The sequence below is a fragment of the Eptesicus fuscus genome, chromosome 21, assembly GCF_027574615.1.
Source record: "Eptesicus fuscus isolate TK198812 chromosome 21, DD_ASM_mEF_20220401, whole genome shotgun sequence".
Taxonomy (NCBI): Eukaryota; Metazoa; Chordata; class Mammalia; order Chiroptera; family Vespertilionidae; genus Eptesicus; species Eptesicus fuscus.
Window position 1 is genome coordinate 13,958,567 of NC_072493.1, and position 23,756 is coordinate 13,982,322.

Consider the following 23,756-nt stretch of genomic DNA (forward strand, 5'->3'; position numbering starts at 1 on the left):
ATAGTCACAACATACATCACAAAGGGCTAATATCCCTAAATACCCATGAAGATTATTTAAAAAATGAAGGACAGAGGATCAAAAATCTAATAGAAAAATGAGGAAAAGACATGAACAATTTACAAAAATGGCCCTTAAACATGAAAAATACTCAGATTGACTCAATTAGAGGAATGCAAATACTGTGGTCTGAATATTGTGTTCCCTCCTCCCCGAAGTTCATACACGGAAACCCTAATACACTCGGTGATGACTTTGGGAGGTGAGTCGGTCATGAGGGTGGGGCCCTCATGAGTGGGATTAGTGCTCTTTTAAGAAATCCCAGAGCCCCGTCCACCATGTGAAGACACGGTGAGAAGTTGGCAGCCTGCAGCCCGGAAGAGGGTCTTCACCGGAACCCGCTGTGCTGGCACCACAGTCTCGGACTGCCAGCCTCCAGGACGGTGGGAAATAAACTTCTGTTGTTTGTAAGCTACCCCGTGTGTGGAATTTTGTTACAGCAATCCGGACAGACTAAGTCAGCAAATTAAAACTGAGATTCCATTTCTCACCTACCAGCTGGCAAAAACAACAAATCCACCCCAAAAACCCAATGACCAAAAACCCCACATTCTGTTGGTGAGAGGCCATGGGAAAACAAGCACTCTCAAATTGTGTGTGTGTGTAAATTTGTACAACCCTCTGGAGAGAAACTTGATAATATCTAATAAATAGCATATATACTTGCAATATGACCCAGCAATCCCTCTTCTAGGATCTAATATGCTTTTCTACAACAAGAAAATATATATGCACATGGTTATTTATTGCGGCATTGTTTGTAAATGCAAAATATTGGAAGCAACCTCAAGTCCCATACACGAGAGTGGTTAAGTGAACTCCGGTACATCCACACAGTGGAGTAGTATGCAGCTGTAAAAAAGGACGAAGATCTTTGTGAGCAGATAATGTGATTTCCAGGACACGCTATTAAGTGAAAAATAAGCAATGTCCAAATGAGCATCTGGAGTATGCTTCCCTTTCGTAAACAAGAAGAGGCCTAAGAAAACAGGTGCATGGGGAGTGCTGGAAAGACAACCAGAAACTGCAGAGCAGGGTGGAAAGAAGGGAAGAACGGGTTGCAGGGCTGAGAAGGGAATGGACCCTCTGCGAATGTATCTTTTGCATGACACTGACTCCTAGAGCCACAGTAACGGTTTCACGTTACCCCCTCCCCCAAATGAACAATTAAGGTCAACTGGGATGTAGGGGGAACTGAGAGTGGAATATAGACACACTGTCAAGCCGTAACAGTTTCACAAGTGAATAGCAACCACACTGGCTGGGAAAGAAAACAATATTATGGTTATGGGGGATAATTAGTTGCAGGGGAAGGAATGAAAGGGAATTCTTTGTACTATTTTGAATGTTTTCTCTAAGTCTAAAATTAGTTAAAAATAACTCCATGAGGAAAAAAAGCAGAATGCAACACTATAAATGTTAAAATTCCACATTTTAAATGTATGTACATGTAGGAAAAAAAGGCTGAAGGAATTGCACCAACACCATAATATTGGGTATCTCCAATGGTGGACGTTGTGATTTTTTGCTTTTGCTGCCATTCATCTGTATTTTCTGAGTTTTCTACTCCTTTGATGGTTTTATTTGATGGGTCCTGGGAAACAGTGGAGAACAAGACAAAGTATCTCAGGGAGCTTACACTTTAGTGGGGGACATGGAACATGAGTGAATACATTTAAAATAGCTTTGTGCAGAAAATTCACCGAAGTCGATGTGATGGGGAGATTGGTGGCCAGGAGGTCTCTCCCAGGGCAGGGCAGGCAGCAGAACCAAGAGCCAACACACCTGCCCGTGTTCTCGGGCCCCAAGGGCCAGCTGCGCCTGAAGCTGGAATGATCACTTGGTCAATTTAGGCACATGAGCCGATAAATAGCCTTTCTTGTTTAAGTTGGGGTTCTGCCTCTTGAAATTGACTAACAGGCTCAGAGCCTGTCAGTGAGTGGAGGGCCCCCCATTTCCAGGGCTGTCTACCCCACTCCACCCTGTAGTTCAGTGCCAGCTTTGTGGCAGGTCATGGACCAGGCAGCCAGCAGCCATAGGACAGAAGGTAGGGCAGACCTGGGATGCCTTGGAGAGATGCTGAGCAGGCACAGCTGGGCTGCGACCCTGTGAGCAAAGGCAGGCCCCGCCCCCAGCCAGGCAATTGGTCCTGATAGAGTTCACGTGGGCTTGGGGAGGTGCCACGTGAGGTCAAGCCGCGAGGTCAAGCTGTAAGGTCAAGCCAAGCAGAGCCCAGGAAGGAAGACTCACTCTCCCACGAGGACGCTGCGGGTCCTTCCATTGCTCACAGCCAGAACCTGGCCAGTCATCAGGTCAGTCACCTGAGAGGAGAGTGGATGGCCTTGGAGTGTGTATGTGGGACCTCTGAGTGTGCAAGGGGCGCTCGTGTGTGTGCACCAAAGCCGTCTAAGCAGACGCACACAAAACTGCAGGTGCTGTGAGCTGAGCGATGCTCCATTCAGTGTGTTCAGGGTGTCTCCAGGAGCAGGGTGTGGGACCCCCACGAGTGGATGTGCAGGGGGCTTGGCCAGCCGTGGACGGCCATACGTTGTACCAACCCTCCTTCCTCCTTCTCTCGCGTGATTTCTGCTGCTCGTGTGGCGTGCTACTGGTGCCCTGTCCAAAGACCCTGGAACACGCCGTGTCCACACACGCCGGCCCATTGTGATAGCCTCATATGCCATCAGTTGCAGCTCCCCTTTCTGAAGACTGTGGCGAGAGGAGGCCACCCAGCCTGCACAAGGGTCCCTCCTCAGCCCCCACCCCTCAGGCCTCTGGCAGAGAGAGGTCAGCCTTGTTTGCAGAAGGACCTTGAATGCGGTGCCCTATGTGGCCACAGGGTGTGTCGTGGTTAGAGGAGGCAGGAAAAGCCGAGCCCAACAGTCCCCTGTGCCAATGGGACCCTGAGTGTGTTTGTCGTTGGAACGGGGTGTCAGTGTAGGGTGGTGATGCCACTACCATGAAGGCTGCTACAGTCATTCCCAGGAGGAGGGGCCCCAGAACACGGAGGTGGCCCCTGAGCCATGCACACTGGTGTTCAGGACAGAGGAGTGATTATATCGCATACAGAGATGGGGCTTAGGCAGCAGGCTGTGCCCAGAGAGAGATGCTGGGGGCAGGGGTGGGCAGGGGCTATTCCTGAAAATGGAATTCTTGAATGGGTTAAACCTCATGGAACATCCCAAGGGTGGAAGGCAAGTTTCGTCTACAACTCTGAGTGACCTTGGACAGTGGGTTTGAACGTGGGACAAGGGAATTTGCTCGTTCTTCCGGTGTAGGTTCATTTGCTTTGAACAGTGGCAGCAGGTGGCCAGCAGGTGGCAGTGTGGGCTTGGAGCGGGCCTGATGGAAGCAGGACTCTCGTTAAGTCACTGACTACCCACATACTCAATATTCGGTCCAACAGGAACATGGCCAGGCTTCTGTGGGCGCTAATTTTGAGAGAAGAATGTATTTTCAGTTTGATGTTGATTCCTGTTTCCTTTCCTTAGAAGTTTCAGGGGGCACAAGCCCCCCCCCCCCCCTTAGATACCATGTTACTTTTTTATTTTGAAATTTTAAAATAAATCTTGTTGAAGGTATTCATAGACGTTCCCTTTCCCTGCATTGGCCTCTTCTAGCCCACCCCGCCCCAGGTACTTCTTGCAACACTTTTTACTGAGATGATGTATTTATTTCGAACACAGAAAAGATCCACTGTTGCTTAAATAGCGCTTAATCCAGGAGCAAGAAAAGCTGTTCACCTTCCAACACTGATGAGTACATAGGGGGTGCCCCCCGGCCCCCCCACCTACAGCACTCTTAAGGGTTGCAGAAGCAGGATGGGTTTCACCCCTGGAGTGCATGTAAAGCTATACAGTACAGCAGACAGATATATTTTTTTTGCCTGAAAAAACAACAACAGTACAAGTAAACCACAAGGTGACAGAACTGCTTGTAAACAAGGTCCCTACTCCACGTGGAGCCAGAAGCTCCAGGTGCTGCCGAACCTTTGACCGGATTCCTTTCAGTCCTGCACGGACAAAAATACTGGTTCTGTACAAAATAAAATTCACAATTGCCATTCTTGCTAGCCCTCTTCTTAAGAAAGGGGTTAGTGAGTTGTGTTAGCCCTTTGTGGGGTGGGGGAGAAGATGGAGAAGGGGTGTTTGGTGTTGAAGGACGGGCGAGGGAGGCAGAGTGGACTTGAGGTCTCTGCTCCCTGCCGCTGGTGATGCAGGTGGGACCCTCCTCAGAGGTTCCCAGCTGCCCCGCTCTGGCAGGCTGGGCGTTCAGGGGTCCTCTCTGCTACCTGCCCGGTCTCTGATGGAAACTGCTGGACCTCATGCGCCAACATCGGGGCCGCTCTACCCCACAAACGTCCTTCTGTGGCGCTCGGCATCAAGGCCGAGGTGCAACCACTGGTCCTCGCGGCGGCGTGAGGGGGGTCGCGTTGCCCTACATTGTCTCTGCAAACACCCCAGAGGGCAGTACCAGCTCCTGGGGCCTGGCTCCAGCCCATGTAAGCTCAGGCCGTCTGGGCCCATCCTTAGCGAGGGGACGCTCCTGCGTCTCAGAGCCCTTATGTTTTTTGAAGATGCTCAGTCCTGGGAAGTGGCTGGACTGGTAGGGGGGCAGCTGCGACCCCTGACCACCATGGCACACCCACCAGGAGCCCTGTTCATCCCTGTGGGTCAGGGCGGGGGCTCCGGAGATAACTGGGCTGGCACCGCCAGGCTGAGGGCACTCGGTTTGGTGAGGGCAGAGAGGGCTGTAAGGGCCTCCAGGGGGTGCCTGAGCCCCGCAGGCCCGTGTCTGCACCTCGTAAGTGGCAGATGGTGATGTGACTCTGCTGCCCTGGACTTGGTAGAGAGGTTCAGTGGGTAGCTGAGTCCCACTGAGACCTGTCCCACCAACCAGGGGACAGGCAGCCCTTGGAGGGGGTGGGGCAGACAGCTGACCTGCGACGGTCAGGCTGTTGCTAGAGACAGAATCAGAGTTTGGGCACCGCCTGCCAGGCGAGGGCAGGGGCAAACAGGCCCGGGAGAGGCGGGAGCAAGCCCTAGCCCCTTCTGCACCTCTCTCCTCCCATGCTGTCTGTAAGTCCTGACCGGCAGACTGGGGAGGGACGGGAGGTAGGGAGAGCTTCCTTATGAATGCAACCTTCACAGATGAGTTTGCATGGTGCGTGTGAGGGGGGGGGGCGTCTGTGTATGTGTCTTCACATGTGTGAGGCATGTTTGGATGTGTATGTACACATGGGTATCAGTGTGTATATGTCTGTGTGTATAAGTTGTATTATATGTGTGCATGTAGGAGTGCTGTGTGTGCGCAAGAATGTGTGTGTGCATGTGTGTGTGTGTGCATGAGTTTGTGTGTATGTCTGTGTGCATGAGTTTGTGTCTATGTGTGCATGAGTTTGTGTGCGTGCATGTGTTTCTGTGTGTGTGTGCATGAGTTTGTGTGCGTGCATGTGTTTCTGTGTGTGTATGAGTTTGTGTCTGTGCGTGTGTGCATGTGTACTGTGTGCATGTGTACGTGTGCATGTGCACGTGTGTATGTGTGTGTGTGCATGTGTGCGCGTGTGTATGTGCGTGCGTGCATGTGTTTCTGTGTGTGTGTATGAGTTTGTGTCTGTGCGTGTGTGTATGTGTGCATGTGTGTGTGTGTGTATGTGTGCGTGTGTGTATGTGTGCGTGTGTGCGTGTGTGCATGTGTGCGTGCACGCGCTCCCCTGTGTTCCCGAAAGGTCTTCCTCAGCCCCTAGGGACTGGCAGGCCGTGACCTGCTGGCACTCACACAATCATCTCTGGGCTGGAAGCCAGGCTTCCTTTCGGGGTCGGGGGGCCCTGGAGGCCGCTTGGCTCCGGTTCTGAGCCTGGCAGTGGCAGCCGGCTCAGTGGAGGGCAAGGCCCCCCCACAGCCTCGTAAGGGGGCAGGGCGTCCACGGAGATGGTGTGGAGGTCGCTGTGCGCCGGCTGGTGTCCGCCGTCGGTGTCCATCAGTGAGTAGGGTGGGGGCGCCTCCGTGGGGAGGTACAGCTGAGTGGCCCCTGGCCCCGTGCACTCTTCGTAGCTGGAGAGAAGGAAGGGGCTCCCTCAGGGCCTTGGGGCCTGGCCCTCGGGCGGGTGTGGGTCTTTCCCCAGAGCTGGGAGCCTGCGCTCAGCGACAAGCTGCCTGGCTCGGACCCGCCAGGCCTTTGTCATGGCGGCTCCAGGGACACCTCTCCACCCCACAGAACCACGGAGACCGAGACCAGGGACACCTCTCCACCCCACAGAACCACGGAGACCGAGATTCTGGTCCCGGCTCCGCCGCGTGTTCTGCCGCCGGGTCGCAGGTGGCTCAGAGCAGCGGGATGCTGGGGACCAAACGTCTCCCCGGCTGGCCCCTGAGTGTGGGCGGAGCTGCCTGGCGCAGCCCCAGGCACCCCTGATCTGAAGTCTCTCCAAAGTGGCCCTTCCAGCCCCGGGGCCCCTCTGAGCCTGAGGTGCGGGCTGAACCGCGCCCTCTGGCGGGAGGGCACGTGCACTGCCGCTCCCCGCGCCTGGGAGCGGAGGGAGAAGGGAAGCGGGAGGGCCGAGGGTCCCCTGGAGGAGAGTGAAGGATCAAGTACTACTGGAGGGTGACCTGCCGGAGGGTGACCTGCTGGAGGGTGACCTGCCGGAGGGTGACCTGCCGGAGGGTGGCTGCCGGAGGGTGGCTGCAGGAGAGGACCTAGCGGCCCCGAGGAGAATTCGCCAATGGGACAGGGCCGCCCGATGGCCCTGAGTGCAGTTTGGATGCACTGACCCCGTCCCAGAGGATGGGATTTGGGCTTTGGGGGCACAAACGAGGGGGCTGGGGCCTGGACCCTCCAGCCCACCCTTCGCCCCGGCCTGAACGGGCTGAGCTTTCTCTTCCCTCTTGAGTGTCTCCTGGCGGCATCTCTGAGTCAGACCCTGCCTCCCTGGGACCTGCTTGGTCAGGAGGGTGAGAGATGGTCACACCTGCTGAGCAGATGTTTTCTGCACCTATGCCCCTTGGGGGAGGTGTTGCTATTTCCCATGGGGGGGGGGCATTGTGCCCAGAGCCCCACCCTCTCACACCCTCTCCCCAGGAGGCCTCCTACCTTGGTGGAGCATCCATGTGCAGCCAGTGCAGCCTGCTGGCCTCCGCCTCCCGGTGAGAGCTGCCAGCGGGTGCGAGCCGGTCTCCCCGGAGGCTGCAGGCGCAGTGTATCCCGCGGCTGCAGGGGGAGGAGTGCTCCTGGGAGTCTGCAGGGAACAGACATTCGGCCTGGGCCTCAGTGACCCCCCCCAGAATGTGACAGCCCAGGACTGAGCAGTGCGTGATGAGCTTTGGTAGACGTGGTACTGGGGCTGTGGGAACAGAGCAGCCTGACCCAGCCTGGGGTCAGGGAGGGCCTCCGGGGGGAGGTGCTACCAGAGCTGAGTCTTGTTTAGGATTTAGCCAGGGGAAGTGGGCAGGCTGGGCAGAGGGAACAGAACAGCTCGAGCCACGTTGGGAAAGAAAAAGAAGAGTGTGGTGTGAGCAGGAAGCTTTGAGCGGTGGAGAGGGTCTGGGGCATGACAAGGGGGCAAGAGGCTGTCCGGGAGCGAGGGCTACAGAGGGCTCTGGGGTCAGGCCTCCCTACTCCCTGCTCCCAACCACACTCTATTCCCTTAAGCCAGTGGTCGGCAAACTCATTAGTCAACAGAGCCAAATATCAACAGGACAACGACTGAAATTTCTTTTGAGAGCCAAAGTTTTTAAACTTAAACTTCTTCTAACACCACTTCTTCGAAATAGACTCGCCCAGGCCATGGCATTTTGTGGAAGAGCCACACTCAAGGGGCCAAAGAGCCGCATGTGGCTCGCGAGCCGCAGTTTGCCGACCACGGCCTTAAGATATCCCAGGGAGAAAGGATCTTCTGTGATGAATTCTAGTGACTCAGTATACCGCTTTCTCTTCTGGGTATGTATGTATGTATGTATTATTTTTTAAAAATAATTCTTTATTGTTGAAAGTATTTCTTCTGGGGTTTTGACCTCATACTAGCACCTCAAAGGCTCCGAAAAGTCCTGCAGCTGAGGAACACATTCAGTTGTGTGCTTCTCCAGCATTTGACCACAGGGTCTTACTTCCTTCTATCTAATGACACTGCATGGGAAATGCTGGTGGAGCACAACCTTCACATTCTACAGCTGAGGTTCAGAGAGGCTCGGGGACCTGCCCGAGGCCACACAGCACGTTACTGACAGGGCCAGGGGCCGCTGGCCGTCCTGGCTCCTCACCCTGTCAGCTCGCCACCTCCCCGTTTCTGACAAGACTCCAGGTGGCTAGGGGCAAGTGGGAGCTGCAGAAATGGCTGAGCCCTGACCGGTGTGGTTCAGTGGATAGAGCGTCAGCCTGCAGACTGAAGGGTCCCAGGTTCGATCCCGGTCAAGGGCATGTACCTTGGTTGTGGGCACATCCCTAGGAGGGGGTGTGCAGGAGGCAGCTGATCAATGTTTCTCTCTCATCGATGTTTCTAACTCTCTATCCCTCTCCCTTCCTCTCTGTAAAAAATAAAGTATATTTTAAAAAAATGGCTGAGACTTGAGGTCTCCCCAACACCAATGGCCTCCCAGGTGGCTCCTCCCCCCAGAGGACAGGGCTCAGCATCAGGGCGGGGCTCGTCTGGGGTTGGGCTTATGACCTTTCTTTGAGTCAACAGCACCCTGGCCGCCCCCACTCTATAGACTAAGAAACGGAGGCTCAGGGTAACTCTAAAGGCTGCTCCTTCCACGCCCCTAAGCTCTTCTCCCCGCTCTAGGGGCAATGGTGAGTGGAAAAACATGGGTACAAAACTCTCTGCATTTACACCACGTGGGGAGGCGTCACCTCAGGGCAGCGAGAAGGCGCCCGGGAGGAAACATGCCACAGGTGCCAGCCTGGCTCTGTCCGGATGACGGGACCACGACCCTTATTTCCTGCTTTATACTTCCTGTGTCTAAGGGTTTTCCACCACGAACACGTATTGCTTTTATACTAGGATAAAGGAGCCCAGTACCATGCCGTGGAAGGGAGCGGGAATGAGATCTGCTTCTCTTCAGGGCTTCAGCTGAGGGTGGGTTTTGGAAGAACTTGGGGAAGAAGCTCAGGAAGGAGACAAGCAGGAAACAGCAGGGTGACGGCCACCAGGGCGCTGGGCTCTGGCGCAGGGCCCGTCCCTGCCAGCGTCGTCAGGGGAGGATCCCACCTGCTGTCCGGACCTCGGGAAAGCTAAGGCTGTTCCGCGGGCCTGTGGGGGGCGGGGGCGGGGGGGGGGGGCCCTGGTGGGCAGGACCGCCCACACGGCTGTCCACCCCTCTCCTTGGGCTGCCTTTCCTGGGCCTCCCAGGGAAACTGAGGCTGCTCTTGGCGCTCCCATGGCTGTCACTCAGTCACAGTTCAGCCACGTTGGATGCCTGTGGAGGACACCTCGGAGCTGCCAGGCCGGCGGCCGGCAGGTGGGGGCGCCAGCCTACGTGGCCTGGGAGCAGGTGTTCGAGGGGAAAGATAATGGAAATAGGCACCACTTACTGAGCACGGACTCACTAGCCGGGTGCTGTCTAGCTTAGTCCTCGCAATAACCTTTGGGGGTGGGTCCTGTGTACCCATTTCACAGATGACTCACTGTGGGTACACAGAGGCTCAGCACCTTGCCTGAGGTTGTACAGTAAGAACGGAAGATGAGGGCCATTTTGCACACCCTGGGTGTGAGGCGGCCGTGGGGCCCCAGGGGAAGAGGTCTCGGGGACGCCTGGGGGCAGGGTCTGGAGCGAGGATGGTGGGTGGTCCTGAGGCTGCCGTGGGTATAGAGAGAGGACCCAGGGCCCCGGCTCCGGCTCTGAGGACCTTGATGCTTTCCTCCTCAGGCAACAGGAACCCCCCCCAAAAAAAAGTCTGGGAGTGGAAGGAGAGAGACAGAGAGTCTGTCCCTGGGGCCAGGGAAGGGGGTGTTTGAGGACAGAGGGATCCCCGATGCCAATAGGTCAAAGCTCGGTGCTCTGCCCACAGCGGCGCCCAGTGTGCTTTTCCTCTCTCCCCTGGCGTCTTTCTAAGGCTCCTGGCAGCCCCACCCCCATGCACCCCCAGAAGGCTGGAGGAAGGTGTGCGGGCATCAGCACCTCCAGGCTCCCCACTGAGGCCCCAGGGAGGTGCCACAGCCACAGCTGAGACCAGAAATGGCTAGGGAGACGGGAGTCCCACAGAGGGGTCCCCACAGCAACAAGGCTGCAGGGTGCTGACAGCAGGCGTGGGGTAGCAAAGGCCGGGCTGTGACCTCCTGTCACTCTCCCTGCTCTGGAGGTCAGGGCTAGGTGTCACTCGTGTGGCAATGGCCCTGGGGCCCCAACAAAGGGGTGCCCCCGGGTCCAGCTCTCCTCGAGGCCACGGTTGACCGCTCAGACTTTAGCTTGGGAACTACTGCGGACCCTTCGCCACGTTCTGAGCACCAGGCTCAGGCTTGGGGGCTTCTAGGCCCTTCCACAAGTTGCTCCAGTCTCCCGGCCTTTACAATGGGCGGACGCCGTTCCTGCTGCGAGGAGGGAACAAGGTGGTTCCTTTCCTTGCCCACAGAGCCCACTTGTTCTGGGTCAGGTCCCGTGCTGGGCTGTGGGCCCCCGTGGAGGGGAGCTTTGTGCAGGCCCTGCTGTCACTGGTGCCACACAGCCATCCCGCGGCAGGGCCACTGGAGGAGGAGGGACAGTGCCAGGACAGTACAGGGAGGAGGGTCCAACTCAATCGGGGAGGGAGGAGGGGGGGGGGCAGAGACTCTCCCAAAAGGAGAGAGCATTTGAGCCAGGTCTGGAAGGACAAGCAAGCTTTTGTCGGTTGGGGAAGTATGGGGAATGGCATCCTGGACGTAGGGAAGGGCATTTGCAAAGGTGCAGAGGTGGGCAGGAGCTTGAAGGAGGTGCTCTTTCTGTCCTGTAGGAGGAGAGAGCCTCGGGCCCTGCCTGGCTCTGGAGCCTCCAAGCACTTAATCTGCGGTGTGCATGGCGCCCCCTGGGGTCAGACCACTCCACAGGCCTGCTTTTCCCTGTCTCGGGAGAAGCCCTGCAGGCTCACAGGGCAGGCTCTTCCTGCTCTTGAAGGTGGTCTGAGAATTAAAGACCACGGGGTTCCTTCCTCTGCTTTTAAATCGCTGCCCCTTCTGGGAAGGAGAGAGCCGGGGGGCTGCATTCTGTGAAAGGTGGGGCACCCTCGGCAGGTGGGCACTTCGGGACTGGGCAGCCCAAGAGTTCACCACCAGCTCTGTCGTGAGGGTGACCCTGTGACGGGGATGGTCTCAAGTCAGTTCTACTTGCACTTTGCAGGCTCGTCATTCATTCACTCGTCACTCAGCCCATGCATTTATCCATCCACGTATTCATTTACCCACTCGTCCCATCCGACACCCCACCTATCCACTCCCCTATCCTCCTGTCCATCTTTCCATCCATCCACCCACCCACTCACACATCCCACCCAACCCACACCTCTAACCCCCCCATCCAGCCAGCCATCTACCTCTCCATTCATCCATTTCTTCCATCCCCCCATTTAGCTATCCATCCCTCATCCCAGCCCTCATCCCTTTCTCCAACAATCCATTGATCCATCCACTCACTCACCCCACACCTCCCCGCACCTCTTCACCTCTTCATCCCCCTAACGCAGTGGTCGGCAACCTCATTAGTCAACAGAGCCAAATATCAACAGTACAACAATTGAAATTGCTTTTGAGAGCCCAATTTTTTAAACTTCAACTACATAGGTAGGTACATTGTTATTAACTTAATTAGGGTACTCCTAAGCTGGCCTTTGCTAAAAACGCAAGGGGCCAAAGAGCCGCATGTGGCTCGCAAGCCGTAGTTTGCCGACCACTGCCCTACCAGATGACCCTCCCACCCCACTCACCTATGCCTTTCTCCATCCATCCCTCCATCCCTCCATCCCGGCACCACCTGGACCAGCTGTCAGTACAGCCTGGACCAACAGTGGGCGGGGCTGGGGAATAGCCACCTGTCTCCCTCTGACCGGCAGCCCCACCCTGGGTAGACAACCAGGCTCCTCGCGCCTTGGAGGACATCATGGTGAGCATCTGTGAGCTCTTCCTGATCACCCAAGACCTCAGGGTGCCTTCCCTGCCCACCCTCCCCCTCCCACGGCAGAGCGGCCGCCTCCTTGATGCGTCCTGGGTTGCAGTCGCCATTGGACGGGAGGGCCAGGCCCTGAGAAGGGCGGCAGCTCACCTGGGCCATCCTCGGAGTCTCCACGGTAGTGGCGCTGGCGGCGGGGCGGGAGCCGGGCCTGCCTGTCCCAGTGCATGCTGCCCAGCATGATGGTGACGCAGGAGATGGTGATGACCAATCCTATGACTACACTTGCCATAATTATAGGAGACACAAACACACTTTTCTTCCCCAAGTTCTCTAGTTCAGCGTAGAAGTGGTTGGTATGGTTGGGCCAACCTATTGGGAGCAAAAAGAGAGGATCCTGAGCTGGGGCACAGACCTGGCACACACCTTCCTCCTCCACCCCGCTGCCCGGGAGGTAGGCCTCCCTGGCTCAGTGGAGGAGACTCTGAGGTCAGGACCAGACACTCTCTCCTGGCCGCTCTTCCAGGGAGGAGGGGCGCAGAGTCCCGAACGAGCCTTTGGCAGCAGGATCTGACCTCCCCTCCGCTCCTCTGCAGTCTCTGGCCTAGGAGCTCAGCTAACGCAGGGATAGGAAAAGGGGAGCTCAGAGAGGGCAATGGGCTTGCCCAGGGTCACACAGTGAATGAGTGAACCCAAGACTCAGTGCTAGACAAGGACTCGCCTCCCCCGAGACACAAGGTTAAAGGGTCGGCAGTTCTTCACCAAGGTCTTGGGAAGGGCTCTGGGGGATGCACAGGAAGATGGAGAATGAGGACCAACTTTGCTGGCCTCCAGCCATGGCCTTCTGCCTCAGGGGTGAAACCTACCCAGGGGACTCCGGGGCAATCAGACAGGCCTTGGCTGTGGGCCTCAACTGCCCCAGACACGCGGTGCTGGGGGTTGGATCAGATCAGGGAAGGCTTCCCGGAGGAAGTGAAGCCGGGAGGCATTCTGGGCAGGGGGAGATTGGGACAAAGGCCCAGAGGTGGGGAGGGACTCCTAGGAAGGGGCGTGGCGTGGTGGGAGCACGGAACAGTTCCTCAGCGTGTAATTCACGGACCGTGGATTCCTGAAAACATTACGGGGTGTTTTGGGGACGAGCCCTTGACCTCCTAAACCTCCCAGATTCCTTAGAAGCCCTGAGTTGTCTTGGGACCCAGGTCTTTTATTCACCAACATCCGTATCCTGAGAAGGTGGATGGCCCCAGGGTCCTCTGGGGAGAAGGGTCCCTCCTTGGCCACCTTCCTTGGGGGCGATCCCAGAGCTCCTCCATCAGAGCCGACCTGCACCTTAGGCTCTGGCGACCTAAGACACAGATGGTCCTGGGTTCAAACCCTAGCCCTCCCTCCAGCAGGTGGTGCCCTCTGAGTAATTCACATTTCGGAACCTCTGTCGCTTCATCTGTAGAATGGGAGCAGTGATCTCTGCTATGAACTAATGAAAGCACACTGGCTAGCAGGATGTCTGTACACAGTAGGTGCTCAATACATAACAGTGAAAGCTGCAAATTATAAAAAGAGACCTCAGTGTGAAAGGCAGAACGGTGAAGCTTTACGAGGAAAACCTGGGAGAACACCTTCCTGACCTCGGACGTCTTAAACAGGATACAGAGGCACCAACCATGAACAACTGGAAGGTTTTGGAAGAAGACTTTCTAAATATATTCACCAGCGGCAACCTGCCCCGGATCACTGGAGAAGGCTTACCAGGGAGGTATCTGTTTGCACAGGCGTCTGGAACTGGTTGGGGGATCCCAAGACGCAAAAGGGTCCTTCTTCACTTCCCTGTGCAATCATCCATTTTTCTCCATTAGCTGTTTCACGCTAATAGGTTTGCTCTTTGGGGAAAACCCAAGAGAGCAGTTGCACCATCCATTACCGCCGTTCAATGTCACACAGTATTAACAGAGTATCCTGTGCCTTGGGATGACACAGGAAGTGAATTTTGAAACCTAGCCCTCATGGTCATGGAGGGGACCTAGAACAGCCTTTCTTCAAATAAGTGATAAGGGGAATGCCCTGCAGAGCTCCTTTTCAGCAGCGGACAGGAAACAGTGCGGTATTCACCAGGCTGTCTTCTCAGGGGGAGTCACATTCCCCGCGCCCGGGTCCCTCTGATTACCTGTCTTTCAGGGTGAGTGTTGCTGTAGTACTTTTCATCCTGCAAAGACTTTTGCAGATGAAGTATCGTGCTTGGCGACTGGATTAAACTTAGAAACAGACCCTCATTCAGGTTCCTTTTTTTTATTTTTTTAAATCAGTTTTTTGCATTCTACTCTAAATCAGAGCCAGTGTTAGACAGAGGGAAAATAATTGTGCATACCTTTCTCTTCCGGCATATTTCACCGGCTTGCCATGCCCAGCGCTCTTGTGACAGGACAGGGGTCTAGAGCTGGGCCTTTCATTCATTCCTGTGCACTTAAAAATATCCTACTGCAAGAGAATGTGCTGAGATGGAGCAGAAACTGGTATTGTTAAACCAGCGACTGAAGTTCAGCCACTATGGTGGTTATAGAAATTAGCGCAGTGTTTTTACTTAAGGCTCAAGAAAATTTATAATGTAAAAGAATCCCAAGAACACGCCACAGGTTTCTGAATCTACAAATTCCGTTCTACACTGCATATTGTCTGGGAATTGGATAGTCGTGCTGGTTTAAATAATTGGGTTTTACACTTGGTATGAATGCCAGTGTGCTGGTGTCAAGCAGCTATAACTGATCGTTCTACTCCTTCACCAGGGTAAGGAGGGCGCGATGCCACAGAGCTACTATTTTCATTGTTTATTAGGGAGTGTTGGTGACACGCTGTGCGCTTATAGCCACATGTACTATGAGAGTCCTTAAACTATGGAGATCATTGTGGAGATTTTAAAGCATGGGAGGTATCTTTCTAACTTGAAAAACATATGAGATTTTGGAAAATGTTTAAAGTATTTTATGAGCAATCCTTTAAATTTCATTTAACCTGGGACCTGACATTTCAATAACAGACAAAACCTCTTTAACAAGGCTGCCATTCCACTGAACAGGTGCCCAGCTTGGCTTTCCTCGTTATAAAATTTTAACCTTGGAGGTGAAGTAGTAAAGCCCTCGTTCTTAAGAACTCCAAGGGAGTGTTCCATAATCTTATCTTCTGTATTATTGCCTGTAAAGTTTAAGGTTAAACATGAGCAAAGTAAATAATAATACATAACACTTGATAAATGTTATATCTAAAAAGTTCAGAACATCTGTTAACCCAAAGATACCATTATGAGAGTGAGAAGGCAATCCAAAAAGAGGGAGACATTTTTCACAGTGATGTTTCCAACAGAGGACTTGCATTCAGACCATAGAAAGAATTCCTATAAATCAGTAATAATAAGATCTAATAGGAAAATGGGCAAAAGAGTCAAACAATCATCGCCTCACAAAAGAGGATAGCCAAGGTGCTAAACTACATGTAATCACCAGGGAATTCAAAGGAAAGCCACAGGGTGATATCTCTGCCACCCACCAGAATGGCTAAAATGAAAAAATCCAGACAATACCAAGTGTGGGCAGAATGTAGAGCAACTAGAGCTCTCAGACATGGCTGGTGGGGATATGAATTGGCACAGTTACTCTGGAAAACTGTTTAACTCTAGCTATTAAAGCCAAACACTCTCTCTCTCTCTCTCTCTCTCTCTCTCTCTCTCTCTCTCTAACACACACACACACACACACACACACACACACAGAGGAATGGTACTCCTCGATGGAATGCATTCTCCAACAGAAATGCATCCATATATTCACCAGAAGCCATGTCCTAAAACTGTGCAGTTCAATATGGTAGCCACTAGCCACATGTAGCTAGTAACGTTAATTAAAATAAAGTTTAAAATTCAGTTGCACTAGCCACATAACAAGTGCGCAGTATCTACACATGCCGGCCGGGGGCAAGGTGGGGAGCTATCATATTGGACAGTGAAGACAGAACATTTTCATTATCATAGAAAGTTCTATTACACAGCACTGTCCTAGAACATTCACAGCGGCACTACCCATTCACAGCCCCAAACCGAAGACTATTCAAATGCCCGTTAAAGTAGAATGGATACGTGATTTGTGGGATACTCACACAATGGAATACTATATGGTGATGAGAATAAATGATCCACAGTTATGTTCAGTGGTATGGGTGAATCTCATAATGTAATGTTGAGCAAGGAAGCTGTGAGTTTAGTTTGTTCAGTACACCGATGACTTGTGCACCTTTCAGAAAAAAAAAAGGAAGGAAAAGAAATCCCTGATTTGTAGTGTTTGTCAATACCCCTGGTGTAAATACTCCCATCATGGTGGATTTCATGCTGACTACCAATGGTTTAGCAACAGCTCAGGAAACTCCTGAATATTTAACTATTGACTCTTGTGAGCTGGCATTTCTACTAAACAAACAAACAAACAAAAAACAAAAAAACAAACAAAACGACTCCAGAGAATCCCAGGAAAGGAACTCCTCAGTCCTCACTGCAGATGTTCAGAGAGTCTCCCGGTGCCTTGGGACCCGGAGGGGGTAAGATTGCAGCAGGCAGGAGGGGAAAGGCTTGCTGGTCTGACTGTCCACTGCCTCCACGTGAGGCTGAGGGGGGCCGGTTGTGACAGCTTTCTTCTCCGGTTAACAGTTTTAGTTTCAAAAGAGGGCTGTTCCTTCCCCAGGAACAGTGGGCTCCGTGTGGAAAGAGCACTTTCGGTGGCATCAGGCACAAACGTGTTGTGTGTCCTGGTCAGTCCCATTCTGCCTCTGAGTGTCTGCATCTGTGGTGTTGGGGTAGAGTCCCAGGGCAAATCCCAGAGGGCCAGCAGGTGACCTCTTATATCCAGTCTACAAGAACCTGTTTTAGGAAGTCATGCCATCCTGGGCCCGTGTTGAGGTCTGACAAAAGGCTGGCACTGCCGAGAACCTGCCACATGCCGCCTCGCAGTGCCTGGCAGCAAGCTCCGGTCTCTCCGTGGTAGGTCAAACGAAAAGGCTGGCATGACTGTTTCCATTTTACAGATGAGCACATTGAGGTTTCTGGATGTTCAGATTCCACAGCCGGCGTCAGTGCCAGGTTGTACTTGAACCCAAGCGCTGTCTCCCACGTCGCACCGACTCTGAGGGAGACCCAAGCCCACCCACACGCTCTGCCAGGCTGCGATCGCTGCCAGCCTGTGGACAGCCTGGGAGCTGCCCCGCTCTTGCCCCTGACCTCCTGAGCTCTGACCCTAATCGTTGGTGCTAGTTTTTCCTTCTAGGGACTTTCCCCTTTGCCCCTCCCAATGGGCAGGGGGTAGGGCTGTGGACACTCAGAGAGCCCTACCCTAAGCCTTCCAGGTTTGAATGGGAGATCTTGGTATCTTCGCGTGTACCGAGCAGGATCATTTGCGAGCTAAGAAAGTTAAAGCGATTCCCCGGTCGGTGTCTGAATTCCCAGAGCAGGTCTAGGTCCGGGAGGGAGGCGTTGAGGGGCCCGCTCTGCGTCCATTGCAGAAATGTGCGAGGGCGTCGGCTGCATCTCGAGTCATGCACTTGCCGGTTGTTCAATAAGCACGTATTGAAGCAGTGATTTCCAGGTTGGTTCTGAAGAGAGCGCCCGGATTGGGGCGAAGTCAGAAACGTCAACCTGTTGACCCAATTCGGAAACCCCAGGATTTCCTTGGGCAGTTGGCAGAGCTGGGTGTGTTGGAGGAGAATTGAGGGTCACCCCCCCAGATTTCTGGCCGTAGAGACTGAAATGTCTGGTGTCCTAAACCAGGACAGCAACATCAAGCAACAGTGGCTTGGAGGGGAAGACAAAGACTTCTGTTCGGCACAGGCTGACCTTGAGGTGTGCGGGCGGGGGATGCCCAGGGGAGACAGGCCAAGGAAGGAACCAGAAACTCAGGCAGAAGCTGGGGTGGGGGTGGGGAAGAGGGCGGTGGAAGCTGCCGCTTAAAGCAGTGAGGATGAGGGGGTGTGGAGGGAGTGAGAAGGCCAGGGGCCAGGTTGGAACAGGAAGATCCACCCGCCCCCATCAGCCCAGCCGGCCAGACGAGAACCCTGGGGGCTCAGAGTCATCGACAAAGGTGCTGGGCGGGGGTTCCGCAGGGCGCCCAGTGAGCACTGCGGATACAAGCTGGGAGGAAAGGGAAGGAGTCGGTCAGACAACCTGGGAAGAGTTGGGCAGAAACGGAGAGAGATGAGGGAGGCAGGGGAGAGCCCCCCAGCAGCTGGCCTGCCATTGCCTGGGACCTGCTGCCGATGAAATCTGAGTGGACCCCCACCTGCAGGCAGATGGGAGCAGAACTGCTCTGGCTGAACCTCCTGGTTCATAGGTTGATGCTCAACCACTGAGCAACGTTGGCCAGGCAGCCATGGAAATTTTTTTAAAGTAACCTCGTTAATATTTCTCAGCAGAGCCCTGATCCACACGTTGGGAAGTAATGATACAGACAAACTGACAAAAATGAGATGTCTCTTGCAGACATCAGGGGTCTTATGCGTTGCCCTCCCCACATGCATCATACCACATCCACCCCTGGAGCTCTCTGGCCAAACATTCTAGCGCTGTTCTCTGTAACCCCGACTCCAACGTCTGCCCTCGCCTGGCCATGAGCCACAGAAGGATGCAGAAGGAAACTTACTGGGGCAGACATCTCTGAGAGACATCTTGGAGCAGAAGGGTGAATGGATCCGCCCACACAGCTCTGACTCTTCACCTGCAGAGACAGAAACAGACAGATAATGGGGTGCCCGCACAGCACCCACCGGCCTTGCAGGCTGTGAGCTCATGTCCCCTGGGCTGTCAGCCTCAGGGGAGAGGATGGTGACTTTAAGAGCAAGTGCCCATTCTGGCTGGGGGCCGGGGGAGCTCTGGGCTGCAGAGTATGGGGTGCTAGAGCAGGGATAAGGCAAATTTGTGCTAGGATCTCCAGGGTGGGTGAAATATCTCTCCTGGGTGGACCCTTGATTGGGAATAGATGTCATGGAGTTCTAATGACTCATGAACCTGTGAGATCCCACTGCCTCAGTCAACGGCCACAGGCCATGGCATCCTGGGCATCTTATAGCTGTTGGGACTAGATGGACCCTTAAAGACCAGCCCAATGTCCTCATTTTAAAAAATTTAAAACAATTTTTAGAATTATTTTTATTTTTTAGAATATATTTTATTGATTTTTTTTTACAGAGAGGAAGGGTGAGAGATAGAGAGTTAGAAACATTGATGAGAGAGAAACATCGATCAGCTACCTCCTACACATCCCAACTGGGGATGTGCCTGCAACCAAGGTACATGCCCTTGACCGGAATCGAACCTGGGACCCTTCAGTCCACAGGCAGACGCTCTATCCACTGAGCAAAACTGGCTAGGGCTAGAATTATTTTTAAATCTTTATTGTTGGAAGTATTACATATGTCCCCTTATTCTCCCCATTGACTCCCTCCAGCCAGCCCCCCCCCCCCACTCTGCCCCTGGCCTTCAGCATCCTATTGTCTGTGTCCATGGGTTATGCATTCAAAGTCATTGGTTGATTATCTCCCACCCACCCACCCTCCCCGCCTTCCCTCTGAGATTCCACACACTGTTCCATGCTTCCATGTCTCTGGGTCCATTCCATTCATCAGTTTATTTTGTAACTTAGATTCCACATATGAGTGCCATCATGTGATACTTGTCTTTCTCTGACGGACTCATTTCACTCAGCATGATACTCTCCAGGTCCCTCCATGCTGTCTCAAAGGGGAAGAGATTCTTCTTTTTTACTGCTGCATAGTATTCCGTGGTGTAAATGTACCACAGCTTTTTTTATCTGCTCATCTATTGATGAGCACTTGGGCTGATTCCAGATCTTAGCTTTTGTAAATTATACTGCTATGAACACAGTGGTGCATACATTCTTTCTGATTGGTACTTCGGGTTTCTTGGGATATATTCTAGAAGTGGGATCACTGGGTCAAATGGCAGATCCATATTTAATTTTTTGAGGAAACTCCATACTGTTTTCCATAATGGCTGCACCAGTCTGCATTCCCACCAGCAGTGTACTAGGGTTCCCTTTTCTCCACATCCTCGCCAGCCCTTGTCATTTGTTGATTTGTTGGTGGTAGCCATTCTGACAGGTGTGAGATGGTATCTCACTGTCATTTTGATTTTTATCTCTCAGATGATTAGTGACTTTGAGCATTTTTTTCATATGTCTCTTTCATATGTCCTCTTTGGAGAAGTGTCTATTTATGTCCTTTGCCCATTTAAAAAAATATATTTTTTTTGATTTTTTACAGAGAGGAAGGGAGAGGAGAGGAATAGAGAGTTAGAAACACTGATGAGAGAGAAACATCAATTAGCTGCCTCCTGCACACCTCTTACTGGGGATGTGCCTGCAACCAAGGTACATGCCCTTGACTGGAATCGAACCTGGGACCTTTCAGTCTGCAGGCCAACGCTCTATCCACTGAGCCAAACCAGTTTCAGCCCTTTGCCCATTTTTCAATTGGATTGTTTGTCTTCCTTTTGTTAAGTTGTATGAGTTCCTTGTATATTTTGGATATTAACCCTTTATCAGATGTATCATTGGCAAATACGTTCTCCCATACAGTGGGCTCTTTTTTCCTTTTGTTGATGGTTTCTTTTGCTGTGCAGAAGCTTTTTATTTTGATGTAGTGCCATTTGTTTATTTTCTCCTTAGTTTCCTTTGCATTAGGAGATGTATCTGTAAACATAGTGCTACTAGAGATGTCTGAGATTTTGCTGCCTATGGTTTCTCCTAGAATTTTTATGGTTTCATGACTTACATTGAAGTCTTTTATTCATTTTGAGTTTACTCTTGTATATGGTATAAGTTGGTGGTATAGATTCATTTTTTTTTGCATGTATCTGTCCAATTTTCCCAACACCATTTATTGAAGAGACTCTCTTGACTCCATTGTATGCTCTTGCCTCCTTTGTCAAATATTAATTGAGCATAATGGCTTGGGTTAATTTCTGGGGTCTCTGTGCTGTTCCATTGATCTATATGCCTGTTCTTTGTGCCGGTACCAGGCTGTTTTGATTATGGTGGCTTTGTAATATAACTTGAAGTTTGATACTATGTTTCCTCCAATTTTTTCTTTCTCAAAATTGTTGCAGCTATTCAGGGTCTTTTTTGGAATATTTGTTTTAGATCTGTGAAATATGCTATTGGTATTTTAATAGGGATTGTATTGAATCTAGAGATTGCCTTGGGTAGTGTGGACATTTTAATGATGTTGCTTCTACCAATCCATGAACAGGGTATATTCTTCCACTTGTTTATATCTTCTTCTTCTTTTTTTTAAATATATTTTATTGATTTTTTACAGAGAGGAAGAGAGAGGGATAGAGAGTTAGAAACATCGATGAGAGAGAAACATAGATCAGCTGCCTCTTGCACACCTCCTACTGGGGATGTGCCCACAACCAAGGTACATGCCCTTGACCGGAATCGAACCTGGGACCCTTGAGTCCGCAGGCTGACGCTCTATCCACTGAGCCAAACCGGTTTCGGCTATATCTTCTTCTATCTCTTTATTCAATGTCCTGTAGTTTTCTAAGTACAGGTCTTATGTCTCCTTGGTTAAGTTTATTCCTAAGTATCTTAAATTTTTTTCCTTATTTGAGGAAGTTTATTGCTACATTTTTGCAATACTGGATGAGGCACCACTATCTCCTGCTCCTCCAACATCTCAATACAAAAGACAACAATCAAGGGTGACAGTGAAATTAAGATAAAAAATTACAAAAGCCGAGGCTTTAGAGACAAGGGCTAGTCTATGTGTAGCAAGTTGTAAACGGTTTAGTTCAGCCTCACAAATAGTAACCTCTTTTCCGGTTAGGACGTCTCCCAGGACTTAGAGCAGCGCCTTGGACGCCCTCCTCAGCCGGGGGGCTCAGCGAGTGAAAGGGCAGAGCAGGACAGCACAAAATGTACTGTACCCTCCATCCTGTGTAGCTATGTATAGGACTCCTTTTTCTTAGAAAACTGCGAGAATGTAACAGTTGCATAAACCTGCCTATAGGAATGTAGAGAAGTAGACTCAGTCCAAATTAGGCAAGCCGCACAGTTACACCCCCCTCCCCCAGACCCCTGACCCTGCCCCCTGACCAATTATCGGGGCCACAAACCTTCCCCCTGCCCACTGCTTTGGACCCCCTTTAAAGCCTTTATTCTCCCAAGGCTCCTCCTCCTCTCCCCACCTCGCCTCTGCGCCGGTGTGTGTAGTGTGTGTGCGTGTGGGACTGAGCTCAAGCTAGCTTGAATACAGACTCTTTGCTTTTGCATCGGACTCGTCTGGTTCTCTGGTGGTTTTTCTTGGGGACCCCGAATTCTGGGCATAACAGGAGAAGCCCACAGGGGTGAGGGGTGGGCCGAGCTGGTCAGGGTCCAGGCCTCCAGGCTCAATGCGGTCACAGTCCCTCACACTCAATAAAAGTGAGGGAGCAAACGGGTCAGCCTGCCTAGAGGCAAAGCGCTCAGGGCCCAGCTGCCTCTCCTGAGCCCCGTTTCCCAGCCGGGGAGGACCAGCCCGCTCCTCACACCCCTGAGACCCTACGCCCCCGCCACCGAAGGCGACCACGACCTCAGAACCGCCTGCCTGAGCCGCGCTGCGCCCCTCCCCTCCAGGCCACTCGTGGGCCGGTCCTGGGCCACAGCCTCTGCTCCGCAGGGGGCAGCACCCAAACAGCAACTTCCTTCTAACCAGAGCCGACCCTCAGCACACGCACCGAGGAATTTCACGCTGAACACGGTGACAGCAAGGTGACTCAGGCAGTGGAGTGACCAGGGGGCTGTGGAATGCAATGCACTGTACAGCTGTCCCTCCTGCAAGCTGGGAGCACGTGTTGTGTGGAATTCTAAAGGCAGAGCCTGGACAGAACCCGATGGAGGGCGGCCTGAGAAGGGACGAGGTGATGCAGAGGAGCAGTCACCTGCAAGGCTGGCGGGTGTGTCTTTGCAGCGCGGGGGGAAGGGGGAGGGGGTGTCAGGGCAGGGCGGTAGGGAATAATGAGCACCACCAAGCACTGTGTGGACAGCGCACACCCCCCCATTCCCCTCCCACCCCCCCCCCCCCCCCCGCATTAAGGCATGACACGCCGGAAGCCCACCGCACCCCAAAGGCTGGGCCCTGGGCTCCATCTCACAGCCGGCAGGGCTCTGGGACACGGCACAGGAGTTTTAAAAGGCAACACGTTCCCTCTGGGAGGGGCACCGAGACCCCCGGGCTGCGCACTGGGTCGCCTACACACTACCGCGCGGCCGGGCTCTGGGTCAGTGGCAGGGAAGCCCTGCAGCTTAGAGGGAGAGCCAGGCAGGCCGGCGGTCTGCGCTGGCGTTAGAGAATGCGCACGCACATGCGCGCACACATGCACGCGCGCGCGCACATACACCTGGACACGCGCAGGCGTGCACTGCGCCATGGCGCTGTCGCAGCAGCAATGGCATTTCTGTATGAAGCTGTGCTATTTGACAGCACAGAGTCTCACCAGCTGCTGCCGGAGTCTCAGTAGTGTACCTTCCCCAGGATTCAGCAGCTCATCGCAGCCCCCAGTCCTCCAAGCGCGCGGGCGTGGCGGCTCCCGCAGGTGCGTG

General features: G+C 53.1%; 1 protein-coding gene across 2 annotated transcripts; it reads right to left on the bottom strand.

Moving 5' to 3' along the window:
• Positions 1–5,834: 5,834 nt before the first annotated feature.
• On the bottom strand, positions 5,835–23,708 carry BEAN1 (brain expressed associated with NEDD4 1). 2 transcript variants are annotated; one of them, XM_054710830.1, is made up of 5 exons: positions 23,651–23,708; positions 18,795–18,869; positions 12,283–12,501; positions 7,151–7,295; positions 5,835–6,114 (listed from the first exon to the last, which is right to left on the bottom strand). In XM_054710830.1, exons 2-5 carry the CDS (start codon positions 18,817–18,819, stop codon positions 5,835–5,837), a joined length of 669 nt encoding a protein of 222 aa, XP_054566805.1. In that variant the 5' UTR covers positions 18,820–18,869; positions 23,651–23,708. The 2 variants fall into 2 exon arrangements, 1 of the variants encoding a protein (XP_054566805.1); XR_008554964.1 differs by lacking the exons at positions 5,835–6,114; positions 7,151–7,295; positions 12,283–12,501 and adding an exon at positions 16,281–16,403.
• Between the last annotated feature and the right edge of the window lie 48 nt (positions 23,709–23,756).